The 25,018-nt window shown below is 35.4% G+C and overlaps 5 protein-coding genes across 5 annotated transcripts; 3 read left to right on the forward strand and 2 right to left on the reverse strand.

The window, feature by feature from the left end:
* The first annotated feature begins 1,512 nt into the window (after positions 1–1,512).
* LOC105176636 (chaperone protein dnaJ A7A, chloroplastic) lies at positions 1,513–6,970 on the forward strand. The gene is made up of 8 exons (XM_011099507.3): positions 1,513–1,664; positions 2,542–2,651; positions 3,335–3,479; positions 3,693–3,750; positions 4,733–4,775; positions 5,405–5,453; positions 5,566–5,646; positions 5,770–6,970. Exons 2-8 carry the CDS (start codon positions 2,545–2,547, stop codon positions 6,622–6,624), a joined length of 1,338 nt encoding a protein of 445 aa, XP_011097809.1. The 5' UTR covers positions 1,513–1,664; positions 2,542–2,544; the 3' UTR covers positions 6,625–6,970.
* A 2,928-nt stretch (positions 6,971–9,898) lies between these two features.
* Positions 9,899–13,420, forward strand: LOC105176641 (auxin transporter-like protein 3). Its single transcript, XM_011099511.3, has 8 exons — positions 9,899–10,159; positions 10,277–10,462; positions 10,564–10,676; positions 10,774–10,957; positions 11,079–11,176; positions 11,671–11,878; positions 11,986–12,243; positions 12,954–13,420. Exons 1-8 carry the CDS (start codon positions 9,989–9,991, stop codon positions 13,146–13,148), a joined length of 1,413 nt encoding a protein of 470 aa, XP_011097813.2. The 5' UTR covers positions 9,899–9,988; the 3' UTR covers positions 13,149–13,420.
* Positions 13,421–16,463: 3,043 nt separating this feature from the next.
* On the forward strand, positions 16,464–18,538 carry LOC105177740 (F-box/LRR-repeat protein At3g26922-like). The gene is made up of 3 exons (XM_011100987.3): positions 16,464–17,969; positions 18,082–18,265; positions 18,386–18,538. The coding sequence occupies exons 1-3, from the start codon at positions 16,917–16,919 to the stop codon at positions 18,430–18,432; spliced, it is 1,284 nt and encodes a 427-aa protein (XP_011099289.2). The 5' UTR covers positions 16,464–16,916; the 3' UTR covers positions 18,433–18,538.
* Positions 18,539–18,606: 68 nt separating this feature from the next.
* Positions 18,607–19,747, reverse strand: LOC105176650 (uncharacterized). Its single transcript, XM_011099522.3, has 4 exons — positions 19,467–19,747; positions 19,298–19,369; positions 19,098–19,180; positions 18,607–19,006 (listed from the first exon to the last, which is right to left on the reverse strand). The coding sequence occupies exons 1-4, from the start codon at positions 19,646–19,648 to the stop codon at positions 18,705–18,707; spliced, it is 639 nt and encodes a 212-aa protein (XP_011097824.1). The 5' UTR covers positions 19,649–19,747; the 3' UTR covers positions 18,607–18,704.
* Positions 19,748–22,535: 2,788 nt separating this feature from the next.
* LOC105176659 (uncharacterized) lies at positions 22,536–24,393 on the reverse strand. Its single transcript, XM_011099534.3, has 5 exons — positions 23,990–24,393; positions 23,801–23,878; positions 23,615–23,694; positions 23,273–23,472; positions 22,536–22,773 (listed from the first exon to the last, which is right to left on the reverse strand). Exons 1-5 carry the CDS (start codon positions 24,190–24,192, stop codon positions 22,696–22,698), a joined length of 639 nt encoding a protein of 212 aa, XP_011097836.1. The 5' UTR covers positions 24,193–24,393; the 3' UTR covers positions 22,536–22,695.
* Positions 24,394–25,018: the final 625 nt, after the last annotated feature.

A 25,018-nucleotide genomic window follows, 5' to 3' on the forward strand; every position in this document is an offset into this window, starting at 1 on the left:
AGTCGGGTATGCCATCGCGAGATCGTTACCACGCTTTTAGCTTTGCTGAGACTATACGTAATTATGATTATGCCACTATTTTTATTTTTCTTGATTTAAAAGCATTCAATGGGTAATCATTAAAATGAAATTTTAAGAGCATTCAATAACGAATTTTAGTATAATATTTTGAAAAAAAAAAAAAAACAATTATCCTATAGTTTGCATGCAATAATTTCTATATTTCTTTAAAATTCCATAAGAATTTTGCCAAAATACATTCAGAATCCCTAACAAACAAAATGCACCTTTTAAATTTTGGATTAAAGGCAATTTTCATCCCCTAATTTTAGGTCATTCTCGTTTTAATCTCCTAAATTACTAGAGTTCTATTTTAGTCCCGTAAAACTGAAAAAATCTCAATTTTAGTATAAATTTGGTCGGAAAGTTGAGTAACTCGCCGGAAAAAGTCACATGCCATGTATGTGACTTTTTAAATTGGGACTTGCATTGTGATTGGCCGAAAATATAAGGCTTAAAGGCAATTTCCATCCCTAACTTCAAGCCATTCTCGTTTTAGTCCCCTAACTTCAGGCCATGCCTTCACCACATCATCTTTTTCAGCTAATCACAATGCAAACCCCAATTTAAAAAGTCACATGTCTGACATGTGATTTTTTCCGACGAGTGACTCAACTTTCCAATCAAATTTGTACCAAAATTGAGATTTTTTTAGTTTTATTGGACTAAAATGGAATCCTAATAACTTAGGGGACTAAAACGAGAATGACCTGAAATTAGGAGACGAAAGTTGCCTTTAAACCTTAAATTTTTATAGCGTGTTGATGATAATTATAAATAATGCATTAAAACATTAAAAACTATTTATTATATAAATATCGTATTGTGATAGTTAAGCAACTCATTGTTCATGTTTAGGAACCCAAATTATGTAATTGAATAAAGCATTTTCTATTTATGACGGGTTAATTTAAATACTTTAAAGGGCTTATTTTAAAACATAATTCATATACCATTAATGTGGTAATCAGTGATTAATTTTAAATTTTGACTTAAATATCATGAGTGTAATTACAACATTTTTATTGAATGGCAATAATGGACACATAATAATTAATTTAATGTTTTGCTAATAAGTTACAAAATCTTCTTAATCGATTTTCTTAATTATTATTTAAATATATTATGTTGGTTGAATTGAAAAACTATTTCATCATATAACAAATATCTGTATATGCTTTGTATTAAGAAGTACATGAAACAAAATTACTTTGGTACTGTTTTATTATTATTTTTAATTATTTCTATCTTTCCAATAAAAATTGTGATTTATTTTAATGTAAAAATAATTATAAAAATAAAATAAATTAATTCAATTGAACATCATTTTTATTTTCCATAATAATTGTTCATATTTACTTAGAACTTTCAAGTTTCTTGGGCAAAATGGGTTGGATTGGTCCATGACCCAATAACCTGAAAAATGATGACCTGTCAAACCAAGTAAACCCGACCCGACCCGACCCAAGTGTGAAAGCCCTATATATGTTGAAGCGCCTTAGCCTCTCTCTCTCTCGCTCTTCAAGCTTTCTCTCCAACCTCTTGTTAGTTCGAGACTCCAGGTTCACCTCCGGCCACCAATTTCGGGAGGGCGACCTTTAAAGGTAACAATTGACGATTATTCATCGTTAGCGTCTCCTTTCAAGAATTACACGGTCGCACACACTGTTCCGTACACTGGCCACAGAGCCAGTAGCGCAATTTTCAGAGTAAGAAGGTGAGGAGGCAAACATCTTGAAGTGGGTTTCTAGGATATAGCAGACACGAACCAGTCTGTTGGTGAACTCGTGTTAATTTTATTGACTTAAAAAAGTGTGTGTATGTTCCATGGAAAGTTGAAACAAAAGATACCCTCTAAATTTTGAAGTTTTTATTTCCGAAAAGTTATGGAGAATACTTTCGGTGATTTGTCAGCATCTTTTGTTCGTATAATTTGGCTTTACGCTGCTTTTTTGTTATCCTAATAGGTGCAGGTGACGGCTGCGGGCTGCCTAAGGTTTAACAAATTACGTTATCTACTTAGCTGCGTAGGTTATGCTGTGGCTTCTATGACTGAACGTAGAGATGTTGCTCAAATGTTCTACAACATCAACAATTCAAGCTAATTGATAAAACAGAGAATTAGAGTAAACATAATTCCTGAACATAAGCTGAAAATTGATAACAAGCAATTACCAAGCCGTTCCACAAAACGGCAATTGAAGCTAACAAAATTCCATGACAAAGTAAAACAGAAGCATTTAAACAATGTGTTGGCGGCTGAATAAATTCCGCTATCATTTCTCTCATGTAACTGCTGACGTCCAAATTTAAATTAATCATCTTGTTGCCACTTGTCGAGGTTGATTTTCCGCACAAATCCATATTTTTAAAGTGGTAATTTTACTGCGATGTCCCTGTTTCCTGACTTGGCTTAGTTAGTTAATTCTAAATTGTGGGCGCAACATCCACATTCGGCATCTTACTGCCCTGAATGTGCAGGGGATGGCAATCATACCTTTTGGAAGCACATGGGTGACCCGGTGGGGAGTTCAGCCTCAGTCTGTAATAAGGCCCTCTATCTCAAATAAAGTGTCAACCTTGCTGCATTGGTAAGCATTAAGTTTGTCATGGCTTTCATCTTTTTCTATTCTTATCTGGGTGCTTTCCTTATTTTGGTGGATGTGTAGCTACTGGCTACTGGCTACTGGCTCTTTCCTTTTCTTTTCTGTATTTTTTGGGTATAAGGCTCGTGACACTAGTATAAATCTGGTGAGCTGTTTTTTCTCCAGTGAAATGTAAAGATTTGTTTGAGAATTTTAGAAATAGGATAAGATGAATTATTTTCCATTATCGTTTTCTGTTGAGAGTAACTAAGATTTCATCTATATCATGAGATCCAGGTATGGATCAACGTGATCATTAACTACTATAAACTATGCAAATAAGTACTAAATTGATGACTTTGGAAGAAGCATATTCTTGGCTGGTATGTGTATGGAAGTATTACTTGAGGTAAACACAATCAAGCAACTTAGGTCCATTCGAGAATAACATAGTGTAAAATCTTCCAACTCATTCATTTCTGAAATAGGATCAGACTGATGGGTATCGGAACTAGTTGCCACTAAGCTACATTGTGACAAGAGATAGCAAGGCTTCTTCTTCTTTTGGTTCTCTTTCATTTTTCCCACTAATGTTTGGACCATGTTTTTATACTATGTCGCACGATTTCTTTTATCATTGTTGCTCAAAGGAAGAGTCTGCCATTCATGCAATTGGTTCTTCTGTGTAGTGCATCAAGCAGTAGGATCAGATCACTGGCATCACCAAGTTCAACCTTGTTTTCTCAAGAATCCTTGAATGCACTTTTCAGTTCAGGGTCATACAACAATCCGTGTCAGAGAAGAGGAGCACGGCTTGTTGTTAGGGCTGACAGAGTAAGATGCTTTTGGACTCTGTTTTGGTATCTCATATAACCCATTGCCCTCGACCCCCAACACACACACCCAACAAAAGATGCATGCATGCACATGGCTATCCATACAGTTAATATATATTTGTTGAGAAAACAAGTCTATAACACTTTTTCAGCCCTTTGTTGTTACCTTCCATATAGAAAAATATACTTTAACTACCTTTCACACCCACAGGATTACTATTCCGTGCTTGGTGTGTCAAAAAATGCGAGCAAGTCAGAGATCAAAAGTGGTGAGTAAATTACATTGATTCTTATTTAGCATGCGTATGACTTTATTGAAAATCTTATCTTGATTACATGGCTGAAAATCTTCAATGCTATAGCATTTCACCTCAACCAACAATGCCATTGACTATGTATTCCATCTAAATTAGAAAAATAAATAAATAATTAAAATACTATGGGTTCCTCATTCCTGATTTGGCCATCTTTTAGTCTGGTGTTCCCCATCGAGTTGCGAATCTGCAGATTTCTTTTCCTTGACCCTTTAGTCAACGTTTAACTATTGCATCAAAATATCTTTTTACATGCATTAAAGGCCTACCGCGGATTATTTCAGTCGTATATGTTTGAAGAAAGGTAGTTCCTGGTGCGTTTTCTTGGCAATAAATGTGATTTTCCACTTATGGCATCCGGTGTTTATAACTGAAGCTATTCAATGGAATCTTGCATGCTTTAGCCTCTGCCGTAATATTTCCTTTATGTGATTCTCAAATTTCCCTTTGAGAATCACCTGTGTATCTTTTGCATGCAGGATCATTTTTTTTCTTTGCTATTTTCTATTATATATTCCCATTTTTTAATGGTAATGCTCTATATTTTCTTTTACGATTTGATTGCATGCTGAATTATTTTTTATGAAAGCTGGAATTTTAGAATCTGCATATATAGTTCTGCACTTGGAAGTTATTGGTCGTTAAGTTTGAGCCCTGTTAGTGATTACATATGTGGATTTCTTTACGGGGCGTTTTCCTTTGGCCCTTGAAAAATTGGGGCTCTCTTTGCATTCTCCAAATTTATTGAGGTTCGTCTATTTGCACCTACGGGGCACCACTGGATGGAATCGTACTTTGAAATCCTTTTATAATATTCCTCCCGGCACTGTTTTGAAACTACTAACTTTATTCTTTTCGGTAACTGCAATTCCTGATGGATTAATGTGATTCAAAGGATTTGAATTTGGCTTCTCTTATGTGTTTTCTTCTTCTGCAGCATATCGGAAGCTGGCCAGAAGCTACCATCCAGATGTGAACAAGTAAGTCATACTCTTGTTTGCGTTTCAACAGCAAGGTTTGATACCTTGTCTAACTCATGTTTGAAAGAAATATTCGATCACATAGAGGTTGATGTTTATTTTGTTTTTCCATATACATGGCTTGCATTTCCAGCCTTTTTAAAGGTAGAATATAAGCACCGAGAACTACGTTAACTAGTTGCTGCTTAGTAGAAGTGAAGTGGAATATTGGAATTGGCTTCTTACATACCGACTATGTTAACTAGTTGTTGCGTGGCACTTATGTGATGGAGAAGGCCTGACACTGACTGATCTTTCTCACTGAGACCATATCTGGAGGAAATTATCATAATTTCTCTAATCATTTTCCTGTTTTGCTATCTTATGCTAAAAAGAGAATAGGAAAAACCTTATAAACCAGGTTCTTGGGTACTAGGTGTTTTCAAAGTCGTGAAACATGGCATTAGTTTTGCTGGTAATACTGCATGTAACTGCCACTCTCTCTAAATCTAGCAAAGCACCATCAGGTCACAGAGGAGTTTCATCTCTGTCTTTAAGAACATGTGAATTTTACTTTGAGCAACATGCATATCATGTGAAAGAACCACCATTTAAAATGTAGTTTTGAAAATATTTCATCTCAACTGCAGAGAAGCTGGAGCGGAAGATAAATTCAAGGAGATTAGCAATGCTTATGAGGTAGAATAGTTTGACTGCTGAAAGATGTAAATGTTTTATTACTGTTTACTGACTACCGAGCATGCTCCTTGAAGCATAGAACAGGATAAATTAATTACAAACTGTGTAACAGGTTTTATCAGATGATGAGAAACGTTCCATTTATGACAAGTATGGGGAGGCTGGACTAAAAGGCGCTGGAATGGGCATGGGGGTAAGTCTTTCTGCTAATCGGAGACTGAAAATCATAGGATGATGTGAAAGTTAAAAAGTACTGGCTCCTGAGTACCGGTTTCTTCTGTGTTGAAACTTTCTAACATCAGCTCTCCAATTACAGGATTTCAGCAACCCATTTGATCTGTTTGAGTCATTATTTGAAGGCATGGGAGGCATGGGCGGAATGGGCGGCATGGGAGGAAGAGGGTCTCGCAACCGAGCCACAGAAGGTGAAGATCAGGTCTATAATCTGGTTCTAAATTTCAAAGAAGCTGTATTTGGTGTCGAGAAAGAGATTGAAATAGCCCGTCTGGAGAGCTGCAGCACATGTGATGGATCAGGGGCAAAACCAGGAACAAAGCCATCTAGATGTAGCACATGTGGTGGTCAAGGGCAAGTCGTCTCATCAGCAAGGACTCCTTTGGGTGTCTTCCAACAAGTGATGACATGTTCCACCTGTGGGGGAACTGGAGAAATCTCCACTCCTTGCAACACATGCAGCGGCGATGGCCGAGTAAGGAAGTCAAAGCGTATTAGCTTGAAAGTTCCAGCTGGGGTGGATTCTGGGAGTCGTTTGAGGGTCCGTTCCGAAGGTAATGCGGGACGGAGAGGTGGCCCCCCAGGAGATCTTTTTGTTATCATAGATGTTCTTCCTGATCCGGTTTTGAAACGTGACGATACAAACATCCTCTACACTTGCAAGGTTTCTTATATAGATGCCATCTTAGGAACAACAATGAAGGTGCCTACAGTAGATGGGATGGTAGACCTCAAAATTCCAGCGGGTACCCAACCCGGCACAACCCTCGTTATGGCCAAAAAAGGGGTACCCCTTCTGAACAAAAGTAATATGAGGGGCGACCAGCTGGTTAAGGTGCAAGTTGAGATTCCAAAACGACTAAGCGGTGAAGAGAGGAAGCTGATTGAAGAACTTGCCAACCTAAACAAGGCCAAGGCTCCTAACAGTAGAAGATAGCTGGAGCTTACAGGTTTTCTACCCTTATGATTTACTTTTTCTGTGCATCAGTGTCTGATGATTTATCCCAAAATTTTTAGCCCTTAGAATCTACATACATTGAGACCATGGCCAATGTGCTTGAGGCTGAATGCAGCATTTGAAATTTTGAGGATTGGTTGTGTCATGTTACAATATTTATACACAAAAGTGCGTATAGGGAGATGCCTTCGTAGTATTCTTATGGAAGTAAACAGCCCATACTTCAATATTTTTTACCATTATTTATTGTGGTATCGTGTAATAACAACTGTAAGTGGCACAAAATCTTTTCTGATTGATTAAATTTCTCATTTTCCTTGCTCCACTTTTATCCTGATGCATCTCTATTTCTTTCTACTGGTTTCCACAGATGTTAAGAAATGCAAAATTTTTCAGTTTTTCAGTCTCTCCATTTCATTCTATTTTCATTTACTGTGTGTTTACGGCAATGAAAAATGGTTCGGCCCAATGGTTGTTCTGGGCCACTCTGAAATTACAAACTTCTTATGGGCCTGTTAGCAGGCCTTGAAATTGCCCAAACTGACCTTGAAGAATGAGACTGTTAGACAGCTTGTCACAAGGGCTTCGGCAGCAGAAATAATATTGCCGCTTGCTGTGCGGCTTGATTCCTACACGCCAATCAGCCTTTAGTAACACTGACATCAATAAACGCAAAAATGCAGATTTTACAGCTAAAATGTGCAAGGACATAATGAACCCTTACTAACTCTACAAAAATGTGCAAGTCTTGGCCAATTAATATGACATACATTAGGTTTGCAATCTACATCTCCAATTGTTAGGAAAACTACCAAGAAGTCGTCTAGAATTGCCCTAGCTTTCTTGGAAATAACTCTACCATGTGATAGATAGTTGTCTTGAGTAAGATAACACCTATTGCCTGCAAAATGCCTCTTATATGCCTGCCTGAATCGTCTCTTATCTCAATTTGCTGGCAATCACCAATCCTTGGCCATGCTGATAGTCGGTTGGAACCTACTGATTATGCGCACGCTGCGTTGGGCAAATCCTGTCTGCACCATCTAATGTCATGTTGAGGAACTATGCGCACGCTGTGTTGGGCAAATCCTGTATGCACCATCTAATGTCATGTTGAGGAATCCCGCATATGAGAAGCTGCCTGCTCTCACCATCTATCATCTTGGTGAGAATCCCACACAGGTGCTACTCGCACAACACCAATTCAACCCACACAATAGCGTCCACCATTTCCATGTGTGCACACCATGCATATCCATCCATTGTTTTGCACAATGCCTTGCACACTTAATCCCAAGCTGCCAAGACAACAACCAATAATGCCTACATACAGAGAACCTACTAAAGATACTCCATCCATACACCTATGGCCTATACATTCACCAGTAATCTGATATTTCCTAATAAGCGGGCATTTATGAATCACTATGTCATGTACTGCTTGGCAGCCCGTGTCATTACATCAATATCTCGTCCCAACAAAATACCATCCTGTCCTAGCATCCATAGTCAAGTCCAAGGCACGAATCTACAGCACTAGACATAACAACATCTCAAGTAGCTAACACAAGGCCACTATAGTTGGGAAGAGTTGTCTAACATGAATCGATACTATGTTAACAATGTGAGTGAACCAGTGACATCATTTTTATAATAAAAAACTAACAAATATACATGACATCATGACCTTCATAATCGTATTAGAAACATTTGATTGATATTACTTCACAAACCCACAACAAAAAAAAGAAAAATAAAAGAAACCTCCAAAATCACAACAAATCTGTAAAGATTTTAGCCAAAAATCTTATTTCAAACACCAAAAAAACTCCACAATAGAAACATAATCCATAGAATTACTGGAACGATTATTAATGAAGATACGCTTCATCACTCTTTCCAATCTTTTGTTTTTCTTTATTATTATCATAACAACCCCCCATCCTGGAGATCATGATTAGTAGAACTTAATTTGGGGGACCAAAAGCAAAAACTGAGACATAAAAAAAGGACCAAAAAGGAATTATTAGTGGATTCATCCAGTTGGCACACGTGTGCCAGTGCCACTAATCATGTTTACCACTAAACCCCTATCCCCTACCCCTACCCACACGCCATCATTCTCTCCATCTTTCCTTAATTTCTTCTTAATTTTTCTCCTCTAAATAATTAATAATAATTACAAATAAAAATCTAACCAACTTTTTTTCTTTTTCTTTTTCTTTTTATGCCTTTATGCTTTCTGCAGCTGCGTATATTCATGAGAGCATTAAAATAATTTTGGGTTTGGAAAGTGCTGTTGTGGGCCACCCCGCTCGTGGGATCATGCGGCTCAGGCCCATTACCCTTAGGCCCACAAAAGAAATAAATGGAGTTTGATTGTTGAAATTAGTTGGGATGTAGTGGTCATTCATTTTTTTTGTGGTGTATTATAATTAATCAGTTAATAATTCATATTATACACATTTCAATGGTAAACTAAAAAAGAATTGTTTCTATTGCTAAAACATCTTTAGAGTATCAATTAAAATAGGGATATAAGTGAGAGACAATTATTAAATATAATTTTTTGCGTCATTTTTATCTGTGATTAGATAATTATGGGTTCAATTTATTATATTGATACGAGGAATATGTTAGTAAATAATTTATAAATACTCTTATAAGTAATCTATTATTTCCCGGCATATCTGATCAGAGCAGAAACTTTTCAAACTTTTTGTAAATTACAACAAAAAAATAGAAATAAATTGTTAATTTTATATTATGTAATTTCCACACAATTCCAATGGCCGAGACATGCCCATTTTCTGTCTCCCTCCATCCAATTGGAAAAAAAAAAAGGGTCCCCAAGAAAGAAAAATTAGTAGCTTATTGTTAATATTCTAATACTAATAATTAATTAATTAATTAATTTACATTGCAAGAAGATAATATACTGCCACTAGATGGTGAGGTGGTATTAAGCCCACCGAATTAAATTTTTTATTTTAAATTATATTCTATTTTTTTAATTAATATATATAATAAATTTAAAATAAAAATTCAATCCGAAAATTCAAAAGCTAATGTAACTAGGTCCCTTCATGGGTGACCCAATCATTGCTCAACAAACACTACACATTGGCTTGCAACAAAGTAAGCAAAGTTAAAAGAAAAAGAAGCACACATATCATATATGCACATTCACCCTAACCTACCCCCCCCCCCCAACCCACCAAAAAAGAAAAAAAAAAAAGACCCCCTTGATTGATCATGTAGTAGTGTTATATATATATGCAGAGCAACTCCCTACAACTCTTGACAGCTTTAGTGGTAAAAATCTGGAGCAGAGGTAGCAGCAATGGCTTCAGAGAAGGTGGAGACAGTAGTTGCGGGTAACTACGTAGAAATGGAGAGGGAAGAAGATGATGAGGGGAAGTCCACCACCTCTGCTGCTAAGACCACCTTGTCAAAGATTTTCTGGAATGGTGGTTCTGTTTATGATGCATGGTTCAGCTGTGCTTCCAATCAGGTACGTTCCTGATCTCTCTCTTCCCAATATCACAAGTCACAACCTTCTCTCTCTCTCTCTCTCTATATATATATATATATACATGTACGTGGTAATGATGATGATGATGATATGTAGGTCGCCCAAGTGCTGCTGACACTACCTTATTCGTTCTCACAACTTGGGATGGTGTCTGGGATTCTATTCCAATTGTTTTATGGACTGATGGGGAGTTGGACTGCTTACCTTATCAGTGTGCTTTATGTTGAGTACAGAACTAGAAAGGAGAGGGAGAAGGTTGATTTCAGAAACCATGTCATTCAGGTATAAGTTACGTTGAACTGATGAGATGGGCTTCTTCGATCCATCGCTTAATTTCAAAATGAAATCTTGTTAATTAATTAATAGTTGAAATTAATTTGCAGTGGTTTGAAGTTCTTGATGGGCTGTTGGGGAAACACTGGAGAAACATAGGCCTCTTTTTCAACTGCACATTTCTTCTATTTGGATCTGTGATTCAGCTCATTGCATGTGCAAGGTACGTACGTACTTCCATTTACTTTTTTGTAATAATTATTGCAACATTCATTAATTTTGAATGACTTTGTGTGTGGGGGTTTGGTCATATGGTGCAGCAACATATACTACATAAATGACAATCTTGATAAGAGAACATGGACCTACATATTTGGAGCATGCTGTGCAACAACTGTGTTTATCCCTTCATTCCACAACTACAGGATTTGGTCATTTTTAGGCCTTATTATGACATCCTACACAGCTTGGTACCTAACCATAGCTTCCCTCATCCACGGACAGGTACCCACCTACCCACCCACCTCTTTTCATATTATTACATGCATATTCTTAATTAATTAATTGTGGTACGTATGTATATATTAAAGTGGAAGTTTGGCCTGATTTGAGTGTATTAATTAAGGCTGAAGGAGTGAAGCACTCAGGGCCAGCAGGATTGGTTCTCTACTTCACTGGGGCTACCAACATTCTTTACACATTTGGTGGCCATGCTGTCACTGTGTCAGTCATCTCCTCACTCCATCATCTTCTTCTATATACATATATTTCTGATACACATGTAAAGATGAAACATGCTTCCTGGAATTAAGGGTGTAAAGTTCTTTTTAGTGAAAGTAAAACACAGGCTAAATATCTCATCCGTCTCTGATTTAAAATTTTATTACTAACTTAAGAAGAAATTACTTTTCTCTAAAATTCGTCGCTAATATGTAAGATTCAGAGACGAATTATTTTCTGTCTCTAATTAATTGTCATCATATATATACACGCTCTATTTTCTTGTAGTGTAGGCGAAAGAGAATTTATTAAAAGATGGGTATATGTCTACTTCTATATAGTATTGTTATTATTATTATTTTTGGTCTCGTTTGAACGTATTAGTTGATTTGAATCAATTTTTGAAATGAAACGTATTGAATGATGTAATGAATCATATATAATAAAAATAATTACAATTATGATACGATATGATTTATTTTCTTTATTTTGTGTAGGGAAATAATGCATGCAATGTGGAAGCCACAAAAGTTCAAGCTAATATACTTGATGGCGACAATTTATGTGCTAACACTAACACTTCCATCAGCTAGTGCTGTTTACTGGGCCTTTGGAGATCTGCTCCTCAACAGATCCAACGCTTTAGCTTTGCTCCCAAGAACTGGATTTAGAGACACTGCTGTCATCCTCATGCTCATTCATCAGGTGTATATCATCATCAATTATAGTACAACTCTATATATGATTATATTTCATAATTCCCTCTTAGGATTTATCTCATAATTGAATAAAATAAATGTTGTTGTACGTAGTTCATAACATTTGGGTTCGCGTGCACGCCTTTGTACTTCGTGTGGGAAAAATTCATCGGCGTACACAAAACTAAGAGTCTGTTCAAGCGCGCCCTAGCCAGACTACCTGTGGTGATTCCCATATGGTTCCTAGCTATTATTTTCCCCTTCTTCGGGCCAATCAACTCCACCGTCGGATCACTGCTTGTTAGCTTCACCGTCTACATTATTCCGGCCATGGCACATATGATCACTTTTGCTTCCGCATCAGCCAGAGAGGTATATATTATTGGATAAAGTAGATTAGAGGGATTCTTGAGCTACCACTTTCAACATGTTAGGCAGCTCATGAAATAGACAACACCTTCTCATGTGATCATCAGGGAAATAATTAATAATAAAGCTAAACAAGAAAATGAAGGAAAAAAGTTTAGGTTTGTGATATATTGTCAATGAATGCCTTTTCCACTTAAACCTACCTAATTCTCATCATGCTTCTCATTTCACATTTTTTTTTTTTTAAAAAAAAAACTTTTCCTATTAATGAAAATAAAACTTTCATTTTTATTAAAAGCTCGAAAGAAATTACAATTTAATCCGTAAGTATGCGGGGTGACAATTTAATTAGTCCTTCATGAATCCATTTAGACATTTTTGTCTTGTAATTTAAATTTTTCATAGATTGAGGACAAAAAGTAGCGTGCATGTCATGTGAATTTTTCCGGCCTCTGTAGCATATTTCAATCGTTTTTGTCCTTAATATATAATTTTTTTAAAATTACATGATAGAATTATCAAAATAAATTCGTATAAGACTAAAACTGCCATTAATTTCTCAATATTTGCATGACTAAAATCACATTTTTCTCTTTATTTGGAGGGTAATATTAGTGTGTTTTTATTCGATAAAAAATAGCAATCTCGTGTTAAATCTAAAATGTCATACTATATATATAAACTTATATTATTTTGTATTTAAATGTTGACAGAATGCAGTGGAGAGGGCTCCAAGAATTGTTGGAGGGTGGACTGGTTTGTACGTGATGAACATATTTGTGGTGGCATGGGTGTTTATAGTTGGCTTCGGATTTGGAGGGTGGGCTAGTATGGTCAATTTCGTCCACCAAATCAACACATTTGGCCTCTTCGCCAAGTGCTATCAGTGCCCTAAGCACAAAGTTTGATTACATTATTACCTATCTACCCTCCACAGTCTTGATAAAAATTAAGGTTTAATTAGCATATCAACCTTTATATATACATATATATATATGGAGTCAATTAAGTGTGTAAAAAATTAATTAAGACTTTGATTTCTTGTCTTTGGTTTGAAGGGTTTCTTCAACATGTGTGGCCATTGATGTTGTGTTAATTAAGAAATGTAACTCCCTTTGTTTTTTTGGGATTATTATATATTCTTTTCAATTTGATCCTTAATTAATATGATGTTGCTTAATTATTTTCTCTCCTTGCACTATAGCCAATGCCTTTTGTTTTCTTTTTCCTTGTAATAATGAACTTTTAGTGATGGAATACTTAATTGCAGTAATTAAAATTTCTTGTAATAGTCGTTTATCGCCATCGATAAAAGATTAGTCGGATCTAATTATAAATTTAATTATATCATGCGACATGCATATATGACATCAAATTTTAGAATTAAAATTAAATTTTTTCTAAAAAGAGTATATATATATATATATATCATCTCCTTTTTCAATTATTTTTAAACTTAATCTGAACATGTAAAATTAAACTTTTTTCAAAGGGCTTTTGAAATAATACTTACATCCTCTTCAAAAAAATTTCGTTTATACCTGATCGGCTTCTGTTAGGGTATGAAACTACACGATTTTGCATTTGACAAATTGGTGCAGATTACGTGAATTGAACTCAATTATTTTGATGGATGGAATCGTTTTCAATCAAATTTATGAATTGATCCCATAATTAACTTGATGTCACATAATTGGATTTCTGCCTAACTAATCTGACAAGACGTGCTACACTCTATTAATCAACCACCAATTGACTGTTTACAGAATCTTTAAAAATTTTAGAAAATAAAAATAAAAAAATTGAGACATCGTTGTCTTAATAATTTTTGTTGGTATAACTTAATTAAAAAAAATTAAAGAGGTGCATGTGCCTAATTTACATCGCATGTACAAGTTATGATCAACAAGACACAATCATGATTTAAAAAGCTATCCTAAAAGCACAATAGGAAGAGGAAAAAAAAAAAAGAAAAGAAAAATCAAGAAAGGTGGCATTTAAATTAAATGACTTAGTTCACATTGATATATGGTTCAACAACTAGTTTCAATTTTGATCCTAAATTAAAAATAAATAATCGTAATAAATATTAATTGATCCCAATATGCTGATTATAATTTTATCATCAAACTGAAACTTTCATAATGACAGGAATTTTCATATTTTTCCCATCCCAAGTTACATAATTACCATGCACCATATTATTAAAACACCTAAATACCAAAAGTAGGCGAATGAGGCATTAATTTCGTACGTGATAAGGTTGATACATTATAATTAAAAAATAATGAATTCGAGTCTTATAATTATAGGTACAATATAATATACTTTTTAATAGTAATTTTCGGTTATTTAATTAGTTTTTAAATTTGATAGTATTAAATCAAATCGTACAAAGCCTAAAAATAGCTACGACAACCTTTTTTCATCATTGGAATATTAACCTAACAAGAATTGAATCGCATGTTTTGATGAAAGAATATTAAGGATTGAATTGTCATAAACCAAACAAATTAAAACTAAAGTAGAAAAGATGGGATATTCTTAATTACAATTTTTCTTTTTCCTTTTTTCGTCTTTTTGAGTAGGCCCTTCATCATACACTATATCTTCAAAGTTGGAAACCCACAACTCATGTCTTGTCAATTTTATGTATATAATTTAGGGATTCATTCCGAACTTTCCAAATCTTTCTTCAATCTGATCATGAATATCATGGATTGGATCTGCTTTGACCACTCATGAAATAATACCATCCCAATTTTTATTAGGGTTTTCTCTTCGTACTAATGATTAGAAACATTAATTAATTAATGTTTTTATTTATTATGAAATTTCATATCATTTTTTTGAATAAATTGAGAAAAGTGGCCATATTTGTGTTTCTGCTACTTATATTTCTTCCAGCTTGACGACATGTATTTTAATTTCTTAACCAACTTTAATTGGATTGAACATGAGCGGAGTTTGAATAATTTAACTATTATTTTTGAATCGATCTCGAACCAAGCTTGAAAAATTTTCGAACAACAAATTTTGTTTGAATTTAATTTCTTAAGTTTCACAAATCCATTTCCAAGGAATATGTATGAAATAGTTTAATTTATTTTTCAACCCTACCTACAGATCACACACACGGGTCATGATTGTTGCATAACAACAACAGACGACCTAATCCATTGAATGAAGCCACAATCGATTGAACCAAACCAAACCCCCATACCCCACCCCATCCCACCCCCAACTCCCCAGAAAAAGAGAAGGAAAATTGAAGAAAAGAAAACTCCATTAGTGGTTGGAATTATTCACATTGTAAGCATATGAATTGAGGACCAAATCTTGATCAGGGCCGTGCAATCCCCATAACAGTGAAGATAAAGTCACACATGGGGTGGGGGATTTGGGCCCTTTTCGCCTGTTTTTTTCCACAAATTTACACGCATCAGAGTCAGAAATTTTTTCATGTGATGTGAGACCAACCATGCATTTTTACGTCAAGAATCAGTACAAGGACAACACAATGCGGACACAGATTTGTGTTTGGGGGAAGTTTGCATTTGTTTCCTAGTATTATTTTTTGATCCACTAATGGGGTTTAATGAAATTTATCTATATGATATTGTAAATGAGCAGATTATTTTTCTATAAAAAGAAATTGTAATTTACCCCTGTGTTTTTTTTAAAATGAAGCAATTTACCTCCATATCTATGGGGGTAAATTGCTTTATTTTTAAAAAATACAAGATGGTAAATTACTGCATTTTAAAAAATACGAGGTAAATTGCTAAGTTTTTTTTTCATAGGGGGATAATTTGCTCATTTACATATCACAGGGGGTTGCTTGCATTTTTTTCCTAATGGGGGCATGTATAAACTAATCAAATATTTCTTCTCTCCCACTCTTTTTCCACTCAAATTTGAGTTTATTGTCATTTATTTTATTATCTTTGAATATCAATATATCCGTTAATTTATCAAGATATTGATGCAATAACATAATTAATGTTTCGATAAATTGACGGTCACAATGGATTTATAACAACAAGATTCTAGATGGGCCCAAGTGGAAAGATCCGACCCATTTGAAGAAGAACTTAGTTATGCCAAATCCAGGTTGGGCCCGGAAAGATGATGGGTTGGAGTTGCATACCTGAAAAGTTTAAGGTACTATCAGTATCAAGAATGTGTAGACACACTATAACATTATCAATGGCTACTTTCTGTGTTTTTTGCTTCTTTATTGGCTGTGTTATTGACTTTGTACCTACTTCCCTTTTCGCATTTTCTCCTTTCAGCCTTTATATCAACTGCAGCATTTGCATGTGGGAATCGGCAGAGTCCAGAGTTGTTGATCATTATAGACATAAAGGTCACAGTGCTCTGCACCAGAAAGTGAACCAAACACGGCCTTAGCAGACTCTGAATTGTCTTTTTCAAGAAAACTCAGCCTGATAAGAACTGGGAGAAAGCCCAGAATGTTTGCTTATGAAAACAAGTTTCTTCCTGGACTCTAATTTCAGGCCTATTATCTGGACTAATCCTGCTTGCTCGCTCACTTTAGGGTAGTCTTGAAGTTGGGTTCTGGGCCTAATTCCTCCCCATCGAATGTGATCTAACACGTACAATAACTACAAACATTATACAGTAGACTTGAAAGTCAGCGCAATGCTTGCGTTATGCAAAAGAGCAAAACCAGTAATAGAAGAAAGTTGAATCAGTCAAAGAGAAATAAAGAAAACTTGCATATATACATAGGTAAGAAGTTTGATCGAACGCATCAAAAAGAGGAAATGGCAGAAGACAGAATCAGCAAATTACCCGATGCAATTCTCCAACACATCCTCTCCTGGATCGACCTCAAACAGGCTGTTCAGACAAGCATTCTATCCAAAAGATGGAAAAGCCTCTGGACTTCCCTACCTAATCTCGACTTCAACTTCAGACGCCTGGCCGTCCAAAGTGGCGTGGACTTGGCCTGGTCACATCACAACCAAAGCTTCATGCCTCGTTTCATGCATTTCGTGACTCAATTCCTTTCTCAACGCGATCACAGCTCCAATGTTGCCAAATTCAAACTGTCGTCTAGCCACATGGCTGGCACAGATTCAGCATTTGTTGAGAAATGCCTGGATTACGCAATCAATCACGGTGTTCAACACCTTGATATCGATGCATATTGTTATTCTCCGCCTGTCAAGTTCCCTAACGGCCTTTTCGCTAGTAAATCGCTAAAGGAACTCAGGCTGAGGCAGTATATTGACAGTATTGTTATACCAAAGTCGTTTGAGTTACCAAACCTCAAGACCCTTTGTCTCGAAACTTTCAGCTTCAATGATGATCTTTATAGTTTTTCAAGGGAGCCCTTTTCGAGCTTTCCTGGTTTGGAGAAGTTGACTCTGCATCGGTGTCAGGTGTCTGGGCTAATCATCTCTGCTCCAAAGCTCAGGATTTTGGAAATATCGTTTCTAGATCCGTTTTTTTCACGGGAACTACAGATGGAACTGATCTCAAGTCCGAGTCTAACTTCATTCAGGTATGAAGGTTATGTTTCCTTGGTGTGCCCAAAGATGGATTTTCCTTGCTTGGAGGAGGTGTACTTTGATAATTTTGCGGTTCTTGAACCACCGTATACAGATGATATCAAGACAAAGATGCCCTTGAATTTGATTAGGATGCTTCAACAACTCGGAAATGCAAAATTTGTTACATTAACCTTGGACACAATAGAGGTAATTCAATTACGTCTACAGGTCCTGTCAGTGAAGTTACTGAGAATTTGCATTATACAATGATGTTCGGTCAGCATAATGAACTTGTGCTGTTTTGTTTGTGGAAATTAAGGTTCTTGCAATGGATCCTCGTCTCCTCGAGCAAAGTCCATCTCCATTTCCCTATATCAAGTGTCTGAAGTTGACAAAAAGGCATAATATAATTCATCCAATGAAGGCTGTTCCACAGACCGTGATCAACTACTTGACCAAGGAATCTTCTTACAGCGACTCACTGGTGGTGAAGTTCCCAGATGGTAATTAACTCATTTCATATCAATCAACTGGTTCCCATCAATGATGTAAAATCCTTGCATTACTTGCTCTGCTATTCATACGTCGGACTCCGATCAACGTTTTTGTGCTTTGTGTTTCAGGGATAAAAGGGGGAAGACCCTTCAACAGCACTGACGGATATATATGAGCTTGAACTGCTGTCCCTCCATTTCTTTTCATTTGATTAAGAAAACGCTGTGCGCCTTTGATGATGTAATTTTCCCTTAGTTTCAAATCTTGTTCTTCATCTGTTATTACACTGAAAAGTCTGAAATCTTCAGACACACCAAATTGATTGTTTTTCATTGTACCCAAGCCGTGATTAAATTGTTGTCCAACTACCAGAAGAAGAGCTTCATAAAGACAAGTTGCATTTACAAAAAGTGGAAAAGAAGCATATGAATCAAATACTAATTAAATTCAAACTGTCTGTTTCTGAATATCTGCAACTTTGGGGGTCTGTTCTTCCTCACCATCAAGAGAATCCACAATTGACTCCAACTTTTCACCTGCCTCCTGAACCTTATCAATAATATCTCCGATTGAATCAGCAGTATCAGCGGTTTTTTCCGCCATGTCTTCAACAAAGTCAAGAAGTTCTTTGAGTTTGCCTTCAGGAAGATCATCGGTGATATCCTCCGTCACTTTGTCCACCTGCTCCGCCACCTTCTCCACCACATTCACAATCTGCTCCACCGTCTCCACTGTACTCTCAATTTTATCTACACATGACACCAATTACTCGAACGTCAGCTAATTATTGCAAACAATTGACTGTTCATCTATTGAGTTTTACTCTCGCATGAGTCTTACTTTTGAAGATCCAAAATGGCCCCAATTTGCTGCTCAGGAATGGGACAACAATTGTCGTTAGTACTCCCAGGATCTGATTTATGCTGCAAGAAGGACCCATTTCACAGCATTAGATCATGACTGTCTGAAGGATCTCTTCCAAGAATCAGTTCAAGTATACAAAAAATTCAGAATTATATATACACGAAACTTAAACATACAACGAATTGGAAGATGGTTCAGAAGGCAACGGAGCTTCGGGTGGAACATTGCTGCAGTAAACCACAAATCTCCTAAAATTCAAAGAATATCTGTTCGTAAGTAGTCCAAAAAATGGATGTATTATAACATCAGTCGATGGTGACAGTAATACTGCAGCATACAGATTACCTTTTACCAACGTTGCTCCATTGCAGCCGAAGATTGTTGCCTTGAAAATGTGTTTGATTCCTATGTTTTGAGGTAACGGCGTTTTGCAAGGGACTGAAAGAGAGGGTGGTCGGAGGCGGAGGCGTACAATAACGAGCTGGGAAGTTGAAGTTACAGTTGCACCTGGCTGAAGAAGTTGCCATGCTCTGTAGTCTGTGCAACTGATCAGGCAAACTGAGATGATTTTTGTGAATATTCTTGCAGGAGCTTCTGATGTATTGTAGAACGTGGTCCGGGCCAGGGGTTTCACTTTATAGACATACATGCGACAACCTACTGCTCGTGGGAAAGGTAATTACGGGAAATTTCAATCTATATTGAATTTAGTCGAATTTAAATTAATTATACGATAAATACAATATACTTATCGTGTAATTAGTATACAGTTTGAATAAAGTGATTAATCATATGATACTGACTCCGTGATTGATAATTCATTATAACCTATCTAATTTAGATAAGAATTTATCTGTAATTATGATGTTGGAAATAATAGTAAAATGTTTGCATAAGAAGCATGTGCGTATATAAGTATAGAAATGGTACAATTATGGTCCATTATTGTTCATGCATTCGCAGCATTACCAATAATGCAATTCTGGACTCACATGCACTAGTACTTGCTCATGGATCTAATCAATACATATCTTTCCGCTAAATATCACTAGATATTAATTAGGTAAAATAATACAATTCACATTTTAAAAAACTTTATTATAATTAATTAAAGGGTGATATATTGATTAGACAATTTATAATTTAAATTTTTGCCACGAAAACCAACAAAGTTGTTGGGATCAAGAAGTGTGATACTTATATAATATTTAATTTATGAAGACTAAAAGTTGTTCATTTTTTCAGCAACGTTAACGTTAGTGGTCCTTCTGCACAACTTTTTAGGATATTGTAATGGCTGGATTATATATGATTGATTAATGACAGTTTTAATGGATTATCCTAATTGTGTTAATTATATATTTTGTAATTTTAATATTAGTTAGGTGCTGAAATATCATCTGCTATTAAGAAAGGAAAAACACATTGATTGAAGTGGTCAAATCTGGCAACTTGGTACATATATATATGGCCCCATTGTTTCGACTCAGGGGAATCATCCAAGTAAGAGTTACTTTCACATCTTTCTCGTATTCTTCTCCACCACCACCATTGCCGTGTCCCCCCCCCCCCCGAAAGAATACTTTTCGTCACAGTATACTTATGGAGGCAAAAATCACATCAAGGTAGAAAAGTCATTTCATTACCACTAAAGAATGAGACCACATGTCTTTTTAATAAACTTGTAGTTACTATATTAATTAACCTTAACAGACCACATGTACGTAGATGGTTGGTGGAGAGGTACAACTGAATAACATCATCATCTTTTATATCGGCTGTGTCTTGTCTCCTCCGCCTGCTACAGTTTGAATCTTGTGATGAGTAGGTGTGCCTAACCTCAAAGCTCAAACCCCTTATCTTAAGTGCCCACAGTGGTCCCTTTCTCCATTTTTGGGTGAAAAATGTAACAATTTGGTAACTATTGATATATACCACCACTCTAAGATTCCACTAATATTATTGCCGTAGACAACAAAGATTGATTGGTTGAATGCACATTATGATTTTACATATTACGTTTGATGTTGCAAACAATGGTTTCTTAAGAAATTTGGTAATATTCAAATTATCGACTACAACTGTACCTTTTGATTTTATTATTGCAATCGAACTCTTATTCGCATTAACGTTGGATCTAGCCACCATGCAACATGTTAATTTTGTATATAACTATTAATTTCAGTGATGAAAACAGTGAAGAAATTAATAAGTTAGAAAGCCCTAAGAAATATTGTGTGCCTCGATTTTTGGATTCCTTCACAAGAGTATGGGAAATTGTTAGAAAATTTTTATTCCAATTAAGTTTGATCGAATCAAATCAATTTAAAATAGATGTGATATACTTATTACGGTGGTGCTAGAAGGCTCGCAGCAAGGAATTATCCTTTCTATCAATAAAAGAAAATAATTCGTAATTTTTTAGCCGTAATTAAAATCGTTTGTTAGCTGTAATTTTTACGAGTGTAGCTAAAATATTTGTCATAATTAACTTTTCATTTGCATGGTTCATAACCATGGAAAAATGTATTTTCTACGGTGAATAAATTAAATTATTGTATCGATTTTATCTAACTATAGCTAACAATAAATATTTATCACAAATTTTAATTTTTAACCATTAAAAGTATAGACAAAAGTAACATTTTCCCCAAGTGTGAACGGTGAATACAGTGAAAGGGGACAACATGCGAGTACTCCCACTGGGGTTTGCTCTACCTAACGGCATGTTCTTGGCTGCATGTTGAGAATTATCAATAATTCATCATGCATTCTTCATCACAATTATCATTACTGATCATGTTTATTAATTATTTTTCAAATTCTAGAGAATTTCTTAACTGTGCATTTCATTTTTATTTATTTGATCACTAATTATTATAGGCCACAAAGTCAAGTAATGCATCAATTTCGTTTTATTTTTCTCTTGTGTTAGTTTACATTTTTGGACCAATTATATATATAGAGTTTGTCCAAGGTTTTATTTAAAAATATATATCTCTAGTTAATTATGAGGAAAAAAAAGTGCCAAAAAATTAATCATGACGGATAATTGTTAAAATTTGAGGTGTGGGGAACAGAGTATATTCATGGCAATAAATTATAGAAGGAAAAACTAGACTTCATTCATCCAAAAAACTTAAGTACTTTATTCATCTAAACTCTCTCGTTCTTTATTCGTCTAAACTCCCTCGTTCGTTCTAAAGGTACAAAGATATGAGACTATATATAAAGAATAGAGTCCTAACTAAAGAAGAAAACTAACTCATTTTGAACTCTAGTTGGTAAACAAACTCAATAAAAATTAAATACTGGAATACTAATAAAAAACAAATACTGAGAACAAAAGGATAAGTACGAGCAGAACTTGATAAATACAACCAAAACTTTCAACAATAATAATTAACAAAACAATTAAATTATGAAACCAAAATTTTATTGCATTTATATACAAATTGTAACTGGGAAACCACTAATACCAATTATTCTATCTACTACATGAATTAAAACATTAGAATATTTTCGAACGAATAAAATAATCGTGGTGATTATAATTTGTGAATATTTTGCTTAATTATTTCTTAGACGAAGTTGTGGCTTCTTTAACTGCACACTCCACAATGTGCTCCACCTGATCTTCAGCTTCCTGTACCTGCACCCACCCATTTACAATTTTATTATGATTAATTATAATATAAATATATGCTTCAAATCTGCTAATATTCGATTTTAATTATATATACACCTCTTATGGATCACAGCTAGCTAGAGGTACGTACGTTACTGAATTTATAATGATAATTTGTAGCAGAATTGCACATGATCATCATCAACTTGCTGCATGCTAATTCACATACCTAGACGACTTAATTGATTAATTAGATTATCATCTACTTATCTTGGATGAGTCAAATAATTATTTCAAAATGAAGGTCATGATGCAAGTAATTAAATGGAGAAATTCTGTTTTCACATTGGACCAAGACAACGGATCGATGAGTTCATCAGAACAGCCGCCACGGCGTACGTACATTTTAAATATTAATTAATCAAGACTTTTTTTATAAAAGTCGTTTGTGTTTAGACGGGATTACAATTAATTAATAAGGACGTCGACTAAATTAATTGTAATTAGGTGTAGTGGTACGTACCTTGTCGATGATATTGTCAAGAGAATCGGCAGTCTTAGCTGTTTTTTCAGCCATATCTTCGACAAAATCCACAAGATCTTTGAGTTTTCCTTGGGGAAGATCGTCGGCGATGTCTTCTGCAATCTTGTCTACCTCCCCCGCCACTTTCTCCACGGCCTCAACCATGTTTTCTACTGTCTGAACTGCCGTATCAATTCTGTCTGCACATCATTCATTCATTCAACCTTTTAATCTATGTATGTAGTTACAACATTAATTATTCTAATTATCGTTGACGAAAAATAGGAAAAGTTATTGCATGTAATTAATAATATATGTTGAAGCTGGCGTGCGTGCGCTTACTTTTTATAACCCACAATGGCCCCCATTTGTTGGTGAAAAAGGGTAGAATAAATGACACCACAAATCCCAGAATCCAACTCCTGTAATTCCATGTTTTTTTACCAAAAGGCTTAATGATTAGCATTGATCTCAAGGAATAATATACTGTCTTAAATTGATGAGTACGTACGATGAAATTCAACTTACATGGATTTGGAAGGTGGTGGTCCGGAAGGCAATGGAGCTCCCGGCACACTGTTGGCATACACGACGAACAAACGGTTCCTGAAAAGTAAAAACATTAGCAAATTTTACTTAATAAACGCGCGTGTATCATACTAGTGCGTTTGTGTATAATGAACACAAGAATTGTACATAGGTTGAGTCGGAAGATACCTTTTCATTTTGTTATCAGACATCACTCTTGTTTTGTCTCCCCAGGAACAGTTTTCATCAACTCTGCACTTGGAGATCATACCCAACGTTGAAATCGGATTCCAACACAAAACCTGCTGCTGAGTCCTGGCGTAGGGTTTTGTCGGGATCAGGGCAGTCGATTTGTGCCCAAAGATAATAGAACTCGCCATGGACGACGACATAAGTAACTAACTTCTGAAAACCAATGTTTCTGTGTCTCTAGCAACAAATTAAAATCAGTTGGAAGGACGTAATTCTAATGCTTGATACAGCACCTTATATTAAAATCCCTGGTGATCAAGAATATATATGATGAAGTTGACGAAATGGTTGTAAGGAGTTGTAGTCGTAGACAATAAGGTCTTTATTTATAGGTGTGATAAGGTCGGAAGTCTTGCATTATTGTCCACTACAGGGCTATACCTATACTTAAATACAAGGAGGATGATTTTAATAATAATGTCTAGTAATAATTAATATATAGTGTGGTTGTTAGAACGTCAAGTGGTTATATATGAAAGATTATTTTTAAGCTTTGAAGTGTACAACACAAGTTAAACGAGGTCGTATTATTTAATAGTGAACCTAATAAATTAAAGCACATGAGCATGAAACAGTCAAATCCGCCAACCTGCTCCACATGCTCATCTTACAACTCACCTTTATCTACTTTGTTTGATCTGTTGTATTGGATTCTGGTTCGAAGAAACATCGTGGGAATTATCCAAGAAACCCTGTACCTTGACTGCAATAATGGAAGACTTGGTCATCTCATGGCGTTTAAGGTGGTCTGCTTAATGGGCTTACAAACCCATCAACGATCCTTTTTCCTAACTTAGCCGATGTCAGCCGACTCTATGGCCCACTCTAGGGTTCCAACACAAGCCCAATAGGGTTCGGGCCTGCTTTACAGGCCATATGAGTTGACAAATTTTGAATGAGACGGAGTATAATTGACCCAAAAAAATAAAGGAAATTTTTTTGTCATAGTAGATTTTTTTTTTTAAT

Source organism: Sesamum indicum, linkage group LG2 (assembly GCF_026168435.1).
Source record: "Sesamum indicum cultivar Baizhima isolate 11 linkage group LG2, ASM2616843v1, whole genome shotgun sequence".
NCBI classification, from domain to species: domain Eukaryota; kingdom Viridiplantae; phylum Streptophyta; class Magnoliopsida; order Lamiales; family Pedaliaceae; genus Sesamum; species Sesamum indicum.

Excerpts from the sequence above, each read along its gene's own strand:
- LOC105176636 (XM_011099507.3), top strand. The coding sequence starts at position 2,545 with ATGGCAATCATACCTTTTGGAAGCACATGGGTGACCCGGTGGGGAGTT. Across the intron at positions 4,776-5,404 it reads TACCATCCAGATGTGAACAA|AGAAGCTGGAGCGGAAGATA; the intron begins GTAAGTCATACT and ends TCTCAACTGCAG. Across the intron at positions 5,647-5,769 it reads GCGCTGGAATGGGCATGGGG|GATTTCAGCAACCCATTTGA; the intron begins GTAAGTCTTTCT and ends CTCCAATTACAG.
- LOC105176641 (XM_011099511.3), top strand. The coding sequence starts at position 9,989 with ATGGCTTCAGAGAAGGTGGAGACAGTAGTTGCGGGTAACTACGTAGAA. Across the intron at positions 10,677-10,773 it reads CAGCTCATTGCATGTGCAAG|CAACATATACTACATAAATG; the intron begins GTACGTACGTAC and ends CATATGGTGCAG. Across the intron at positions 11,879-11,985 it reads TCCTCATGCTCATTCATCAG|TTCATAACATTTGGGTTCGC; the intron begins GTGTATATCATC and ends TGTTGTACGTAG.
- LOC105176659 (XM_011099534.3), bottom strand. The coding sequence starts at position 24,192 with ATGTCGTCGTCCATGGCGAGTTCTATTATCTTTGGGCACAAATCGACT. Across the intron at positions 23,879-23,989 it reads TCTGATAACAAAATGAAAAG|GAACCGTTTGTTCGTCGTGT; the intron begins GTATCTTCCGAC and ends TTTACTTTTCAG. Across the intron at positions 22,774-23,272 it reads TTGACAATATCATCGACAAG|GTACAGGAAGCTGAAGATCA; the intron begins GTACGTACCACT and ends GGGTGGGTGCAG.
- LOC105177740 (XM_011100987.3), top strand. The coding sequence starts at position 16,917 with ATGCAAAAGAGCAAAACCAGTAATAGAAGAAAGTTGAATCAGTCAAAG. Across the intron at positions 17,970-18,081 it reads TAACCTTGGACACAATAGAG|GTTCTTGCAATGGATCCTCG; the intron begins GTAATTCAATTA and ends GTGGAAATTAAG. Across the intron at positions 18,266-18,385 it reads GGTGGTGAAGTTCCCAGATG|GGATAAAAGGGGGAAGACCC; the intron begins GTAATTAACTCA and ends TTTGTGTTTCAG.
- LOC105176650 (XM_011099522.3), bottom strand. The coding sequence starts at position 19,648 with ATGGCAACTTCTTCAGCCAGGTGCAACTGTAACTTCAACTTCCCAGCT. Across the intron at positions 19,370-19,466 it reads TGGAGCAACGTTGGTAAAAG|GAGATTTGTGGTTTACTGCA; the intron begins GTAATCTGTATG and ends TTTGAATTTTAG. Across the intron at positions 19,181-19,297 it reads GAACCATCTTCCAATTCGTT|CATAAATCAGATCCTGGGAG; the intron begins GTATGTTTAAGT and ends TCCTTCTTGCAG.